This window comes from Benincasa hispida, chromosome 8 (assembly GCF_027475165.1).
Source record: "Benincasa hispida cultivar pf3 chromosome 8, pf3_genome.v1.1, whole genome shotgun sequence".
Classification (NCBI taxonomy): domain Eukaryota; kingdom Viridiplantae; phylum Streptophyta; class Magnoliopsida; order Cucurbitales; family Cucurbitaceae; genus Benincasa; species Benincasa hispida.
The window spans coordinates 50,664,862-50,672,830 of NC_143485.1; the positions used below are offsets into that span (position 1 = coordinate 50,664,862).

Genomic DNA, 7,969 nt, shown 5'->3' on the forward strand with positions numbered 1-7,969 from the left:
GGATCATCTTTTTGGGGGGGAAATGAGAGATATTTTGTTCCACCACAAAGAATTATTTGATTTTTGCATCCGTTGGCTTCATCGAGATCGTCTCATGCATAAGAGAGCATTTTTTGAATGAGAAGATTCTCTTTCTACACTGACGACATATCCCCGCCTCTTCCTTCCTTGCCCGTCTCAGAATATTTCTTCCTGGATTAATTATGTCCAGCTTAAATTGATGTTTTTCAATGCAGTCTCTCTTCTACTTTGAAATTGAACTGGTCTAATTAGCAAAACAAGAAATTTGTTCTGAAGATGCAACAGATTATTTTGTAGATGAGTATCAATTCCAAAGCTTTGTTTTTGGATGAAAATTGATATAGAACATAGAGTAATCACATTATCCGGACTTCAAATATATAAATATATATTGTTTATTTAACAAATTCTTGTAAAACTTCTTTATCACATTCGCTTCGTGCAACGATGTCATATGCACCTACGAAGCTTTAATCAAAGTTTAAAGTTATATGTGTATATATATATATATATATATATATCATTGAATTGAATTGAATGATTGAATTTACAAATAGGTCATTCCCCAACCCAAGATTTGACGGTGAAAGTGGCTCTTTTATAGTAATATCATATGAGCCAAAGCATTTACATACATATTCAAATGCGAATTGGGAAACCCAATCAGTTCATCGGGTATTACTCTAGTCCTGAAACTGTATCCAAATTTAGTAGATGAGCCAATTACAAATGCTGCTCATTTCAATACAACTCCAATTAAAAACACACTAAACTATGTCAGTAATTAGCAACCTTTGCTATACAATTTCTTATGGATTAGATGAACATGACCCTGCCAAGGATGAACATGCACGCGTCGAGCACAAATTAGAGACAGACAACTTCATCAGAACGGCCGAATTTCTTGTAGAATTGGCACACACCATCTGCTGTAAACCAATTCTCTTTCATCTGCAAGGCACCAATCCAGCTCGTTAATGAATCTCTACAGCATTTGGAAGAGAGAATATGTCATTGATGTTTTTAAAGTGGAAGTGCGTAAGGATAAAAGCTCACAAAGTAAGGGTAGTCCTTGATGCGAAACTTTGCTGGAGCAGCCTCCATAAACAAATGAATGAAGTACAAAACAAATTTGCCACATTCGTCGCCATTTTTCTGTTGTGGCACCTGGAAAGTTCGTAGGTCATGTAATTAGTCTTACAATAACGAGCGGCAAGTGAAAATGCGAAAGAGAGCTCTGAGAGTGTTGTGGGGGGGACAATTCATCCGATACCATATTACAACTGAGAATAAACAAAATTAAAAGTATAACACCTTACAAATAAACTCTAATAATTAGAAAAGATAGTTCAAACGTGACAATTACGATTACCTTAGGCACCATGAGAGGAATTTTACAAATAACATTCAAGTTTTTGCATTTTCCATCTTCTTTGAAAATGTCCAACACAAATCTGAAAAAGATTGCAAAAGCATATCCAGTACTTAGAGAAAGGCATTTACAACAATAGAGAAATAAAAGACTCACTTTCTAATCTCTGGTTCAAACCGCCTTGGATTTGCCTCCTGAAGTGAATCAAGCAATAACATGCATGGTTTTCTGGTTTTTGACTCCGGTCTCTCATCAAAGTGGCAAAATATCAGGAGGCTCCAGTGGCTCCTAGTAACAATTAGTCAATTACAAGATACCGCATGATGACGACAAGAGACTAATTCAGGAGTGGGGAAGAATCTACCAGCAAACAATAGGAACAAAGACATATTTCTTTGAAAATATTTGTTTGTCCTTGATCCATTTCAGGACCTTTCTTCTGTGGGATGCTTTCAAGTACAAGCTAAACCATAAGCAGTCAAGGTATGTAAAATGAATCTTCTTCTCTTCTGGAGAGCTCCTCCATAAATTCCTACGCATTTCAATATTCCAGTCAAATTACCTCAAACGTCTCAGTATGTTTACCAAAATTATAAGAAATGTTACTTACTGAAAACAATATTCAAAAGCTCCAGAGTCGAGCTTCCTTTTTTGAACAGGAATTGCACTGTTGCATCCAACTTTCCTTGTTCGCTTGCGTCGACGAACAGGACTGGTGCCTGACATGGAGGGGGATACAAGCTGAAAATTTTTAACATTCTCAGATTCTTCTAACTCATTCCTGCTACCATGCCCTGATAATCGATATAAGAGGTGAGTTACATATGGAACCTGAATACTGCATGCCTCTGTAAGCAACCAAACAGATTTACTACAAAAATTCCTTCTGGCAACTTTCTTGGGCGCTGTACATTGCCTTTTAGCATATGATATGTAGTTGTATATATTTACCTTGTAGTATATTTTTACCTTTTATATATATAATATGTAGGGGTTCATTTATAACTTAAATATAATATGTAGGGAATTCATTTATACCTTATATATATAATATGTAGGGGTCAATTCACCTTTTTAGTGTAGCACAGATGTCATATCAAAGAAGGGTTATACACGCATATGTTATATATAAGGTATAAATGAACCCCTACATGTTATATATCAAACGTAAAAATAAACTACATACTATATAGAAAAAGGCCAAGGATGTCCAAAATAAACAGACAAAACTAAATTGGAACAATGACAGGAAGTTATTATAGTGCAGGGGATCTAGACGACTATAGTACAACATATCTGACATAGTTTTCTCACTAAATTCAGTCGAACAATCTAACTTAAAGTTAAATAGGAATTTCAACAGAGGAAACTGAGGCCATGGTAGGCCATAAATAAACAATAAACAACAAAAGATGAAGAAGTGATTTTCTCCATGAGATAATAAAATTTGTTAACCTTACTGGGAACTACTGTTCAACACTATCAAATAACAAAAACAACTTTGATGATGAAATATTATAAAATGTAGGTGGTTATGGTCTTCTGAACTCCATACAACTTCGTTGAACTCTACTTGATTTATAGAGAATAAAATTAAGAGGGAAAAAAGGAAAGGGCTAACAATTTCCAACAATCAATAACTTCAATACAATAACCAGGAGGTTGAGATCTCCAGTAACCCTTCAAAATAAATTGGATAAATAACCATAGTCCATAGGTATCATCCAACTCTATTATTAACAAAATTCCCAAGTAAAAAGTACTGAGCCACATCCAGAATTCATTGAAAGGTATGCATAAAACTAATCAGGTGTAAACAGAGACCTTCATCATTCTTTGAAACGAACCCTTCCTAAATTTCTAAACTGCAGAAAGTTTAGCATAATACATGATAAATGGGCGTGCGAATGAAAGTTTCACCAAACGAGACAAACTCGCGTAACAGTCAACATACATGGGCTACCAAATAATCTTACCTACACCTCCATCCACTTAGTTAACGAAATTCAAGATATTCTATGAGTTTTGGTTTCTGCTGAGTTCGAGATTCTGCTTCCGCTTATGAATTATCAACACCGCGCCACTCCAAAAACAAAAATGTCTATCGAAGTCCAACCTACGCCCTTCTAATCGATCATTCAAACTACAGAGCTATACATTTCTTTCTCCAATAACCTTCTTAGTCGCTTGTGGCAAAGAAGAAACATACAACTAGCTAGTAAAAACAAGCTTCTCATTATCACTACTCCGCATCATCAAGAAACAGAAATATCAGCCAAAATCGAGCGAAAGACCTTTAAATCGCTATAAATTATCTCCTTCCAAGCTCCAAATTCAATCTCTCGGCAACCAAGCGAGGCTAAACGAAAATAAGAAAAATGATGTTGGTAAACACACTAATAGAAGTTACCTGTAGTCGTGTGATCGATGTCAATAATTATTACCGGTTGTTGACGCTTTCGCTTACCCATTGATTGCGATGCTTTTCAAAACTCTGCCGATCCTTTTTCTCGGTCGAAGAAGATGAAGCGTTCGCTGCCGGGCTGTGCTAAGTTTGAATGCCAGGGAATCTGAATCGTTCCTATGGTGAAACGACATGTCGTAATTCGTAATCCGTAGTGAACTTTTTATGAACTCGATTAATATTGGTAAAGAGCTGTTGAATTTATTAATTTGTATCCATTTTATAGCCAAATTGATTGCAAAATTATCAAAAATAGCACGTACCTTACAAAAAATAGTGTATTTTTTTTAATTCTTAAAAATAATTCTTTTCGGTCCATCTCGAATTAGATCTACAACGAGAATTTTTGGATCGTTTCGATACATCCCTAATTTTTATATAATCTTTCCAATTTTTTTTTCAAATTTTCTCGAAATTCGGTTATGTAATTTTTCAAATCTTTAGTATAATTTATGTTTTCACAATGAATTTCTAGAATTCCAATTGTGTTTTTCAACTATCAAAATAGATTTTCCAAATTGGTTCAACATTTTTTAATTTTAGAAAATATCAAAATTTTCAAAAAAAAAAAAAAGGTAAAATTTAGGATATATATAAAATCTTTGTGTTGATATTGCCCGACATTCCCCAATAAAGTTCAAATATATGGATTTTAGTGTTAATTATGCTCGAGATTTCATCGAGAAAGCTCAAATATATAAACTATTATTTTGTCCGGATTAACATCAAGATGCATATAATATCGGTGTATGATTTGGTCAGATGTACTAAGAAAGCCCCAAACAATCCATAAGTTGGAAAAAAAAATTGATTTTTTAACTAAAATCTCACTGTTGATTTCGTCCGGATGAATCGAGAAAAACTATTTTTATGAGATTTCAAAAAAGATGCTAGTTTGGTAAGATAAAAATTTAAACGTGCTATTTCTGACAATTTTTTTCATTGGTTTTTCTTTTTTCTTTTTCTCTCTTTTTTAAAGGAAGATTATATGACTTACAAAGAAATGAAGTAATTTTTATTTAATTTGAAATTAAAAATAAATGAATGATTTAATTACTATATTTTAAAAGTGGAATTTAGGAAAGGAAATCAAATAATTATCACAAGGGGTGTAAGAAAAAATATTTAACAACTCAAAATATCAATTCCGACCAACCAAAATCGATCGAACTGATATTGATAAATTAATTTAAGGAGACTCAATTGGAGTGTGTTAGTACTTAGATGGTTCAAATCAATCCACAAAATTAAAAGATGCTAGATGTTATTAATATTATTTCAAAATTGTGTGGTTCTTTATGTACGTGTTTATTATAGTTTCATCTATTTTTCACCTCACATCTCGCCTCGATATGTCATTCACACTCTCTACTCTTTTAGTACATCTAAACATCTCACACCACAATCATATGTTGCAACTCGAAACAACATGTTTCTCAACAATATTTTTACAATAATAATTAAATCTCGTATGCATAAAATTAACCCATTGATTTCATCGTTGATTTGAGTCTCGAAGAGATTGTGACCACGTGGGCATCACCAAAATTGCCACTTCATATTCTTCACAATAATTGTAATAAGAAACAATAATAATATTTTGATGCTCTCATGTGGTCTAATGAAAGGTTTTGTAACACCCTATATTTTTAAATATTAATGTAACTTTAATATTTTATTATTGGAGGGCATTTTTTGAATTTTGGATTTCCAAGGTAAGTGCAGTAATTTATTATTATTATTATTATTTTTACCTTGGAAATTGTTCGATTTAGAAATTTATGATAGAAATAAATTTCTTTTCAGGAAGGAAAGTAGTTAATGAAATATAGTAGACTTTGGAAAAGAATAAAATAAAGGGTTTATTTTATTTCCTTATAAATTATTATTTTTATTTATTTATTTATTATTATTATTATTTATAAAAACAACCCTTCTCTTCTTCTTCCTTGAGCAACTTAAAGCCTAGCCGCCCCTTCGTTTTTCTTCTTCCTTCAGCCGCCGCTGTCCAGATCGGACGCTGAACATTCGTCGCCAACCAGAATCCCAGCCGCTCACCGATCACCTCCACCGCTCGCATCCCTTTCTCTCTTGGCAACCCTTGCCTAACGGTACCGTCCGCGAGCATCGGCGACCCAAACTACGTGATCTCTCCCTTTTCAGTCGCGTGTTTGTGCCTTTCCTCGCCGCCGACTCTTCGCACTAGGGTTTCGCACGCCTCTGCTCATGCCGTGTCGGTCGTCGTCAACTCTCAACCGTTCGCAGGTGCCAGATCTAAGATCGTGGATTCGACGTCGTTGCTGATCCGTCTTGTCGTCCAGAGCCACTTCTTCGTCCGGCGTCGGTTCTTCGTCCGACGCCGCCCAACTTCTACCGTCGTCGCGGTTGCTGTCACATCTCTTTTGGGTAAGATTCTTAGTTTTTGGTTAAAATCCAGAGGATTTTGAGGACGTTTTTATTTTGTTGAAGAGCATTAGCTTGGATTAATACCTGAACTTGGCTTCGAAATAAGTAATCTTACCACCGGAACTGCCCACGGACCAGACTTATCTTACCACTGGAACTGCCCACGGACCAGACTTTAGTTGTATGCTAGCATGATAAGTGTATGTTATGGTAAATGTTAGCATGTTGATTGACAGTATGACCTGAATCAAAGTATGTTCTAACACAAATTCTGATTTGTTTATATAAACACCTAAGTGCTTGATCGTTAGTATGTGATAGTATGTGTTTTCATATGTCAATGTCTGATCTGCTGGTGTTGAGGCATACTTGGTAGATTTATGATATAAGTTATACATGGATGATGTATAATATGTTATTAAGAATTATGTGTATGTGATGAAGCCATGGTATTAAGGATTTTTACGTATGTTTTAGAACCGTACAATGTTGAATCATAGCACGTTAAGACTGTGTGAATATCCTCATTGATTAGTTAGATGCTTGTGTTTCCTTCGGGATTCACCAACTATAATAGGATAGGACTTAGTCTCTCATTTGTTACATGTATTTATGTGTCATATACGGGTATCTAGAGGACATAGATGCCTAGCTTGACCCCAGTGGTAAGGCTACTTACTGAGTATTTCATACTCATTCTTTCTTATGTTGACCTTTCAGGTAAGGGTAGAGATGCACTAGTTTTTACGCTTCCGCATCATGAGATTTAGAGTTCTTTTCATGTTTCTCTTAATGTTTAGTTTTGATGTTTGGAACTTATTATTGAGGATTGTTCTTCATATGTGTTTATTAACCTTTATGATTTATGGGTACTCTATTATTGTTTATAACAATTGCATTTAATAAATGTCTTTTGAACTTCTCTTGTTTTAATTAGCATTTATTTCAAATAACTGAGCGTCGTTTTAAATTCTTCGCACGCATTTATTTTAATAACGACCTTACCTAAGTCCTAGGGGGTCGGTTCGTTACAAGTTTAGTACCTTCTATAATAATATACGTGCGTACAGAATTAGTGTACCTACCCAGACTTAGCTAAATTTGTTGAGGTTTATAAAATTGATAGAAGAGTTGGATATTCAAATCTTTCACTCTTATATGTTGAACTTGAAAAGGAAATATTTGGTAAATTATCTAAGAAATAGCAATTTCTCTTGATACAATATTTTGACTATAAGCCAAAGTGTATGTTTTTTTTTCAACAACATGTAGGATAGGAGAATCAAACCTCTAATTTCAAGGTTGATAGTACAAACTCTATATCATTAAGCTATACTCGTTTTGGCACTAAAATGGATGCTTGTTAAATGAAAATGAGACATGAAATATATAACTCATAACAGTGTGATGATGTCTCTCTCTATGTATATATTATATTATATTATAACCAATAATGCTTAAGTCGATGGTGTCCAAGTTGAGCATGAAGTTGCATACCTAATTCCACTCAAGAGTATTTAAATTGGTTGGGGGTATGGTGGGATGGACTAATTAACTATACTCCATATCTGGCTTTAAGAGTTCTTCAACTCATTGTGGGTCATGATTTATTAACATCAATTACATGACTTACTAACTTCTTACCCTGTGGGTCATGACAAAACTAAATTGGAAAATTAAATAACTCTCGACTAAATAATTTCAAT

The 7,969-nt window shown here is 34.1% G+C and overlaps 1 protein-coding gene across 1 annotated transcript; it reads right to left on the reverse strand.

Moving 5' to 3' along the window:
* Positions 1-597: 597 nt before the first annotated feature.
* LOC120083766 (Cysteine proteinases superfamily protein) lies at positions 598-4,049 on the reverse strand. The gene is made up of 7 exons (XM_039039626.2): positions 3,804-4,049; positions 2,004-2,187; positions 1,758-1,925; positions 1,550-1,681; positions 1,394-1,475; positions 1,078-1,188; positions 598-972 (listed from the first exon to the last, which is right to left on the reverse strand). Exons 1-7 carry the CDS (start codon positions 3,862-3,864, stop codon positions 889-891), a joined length of 822 nt encoding a protein of 273 aa, XP_038895554.1. The 5' UTR covers positions 3,865-4,049; the 3' UTR covers positions 598-888.
* Positions 4,050-7,969: the final 3,920 nt, after the last annotated feature.

Bases quoted from the DNA above. Each gene is read 5' to 3' on its own strand.
- LOC120083766 (XM_039039626.2), bottom strand. From the start codon at position 3,864: ATGGGTAAGCGAAAGCGTCAACAACCGGTAATAATTATTGACATCGAT. The intron at 2,188-3,803 runs GTAACTTCTATT...ATCGATTATCAG, and splicing joins CATCGATCACACGACTACAG to GGCATGGTAGCAGGAATGAG. The intron at 1,476-1,549 runs GTGAGTCTTTTA...AATCTTTTTCAG, and splicing joins TTTGAACCAGAGATTAGAAA to ATTTGTGTTGGACATTTTCA.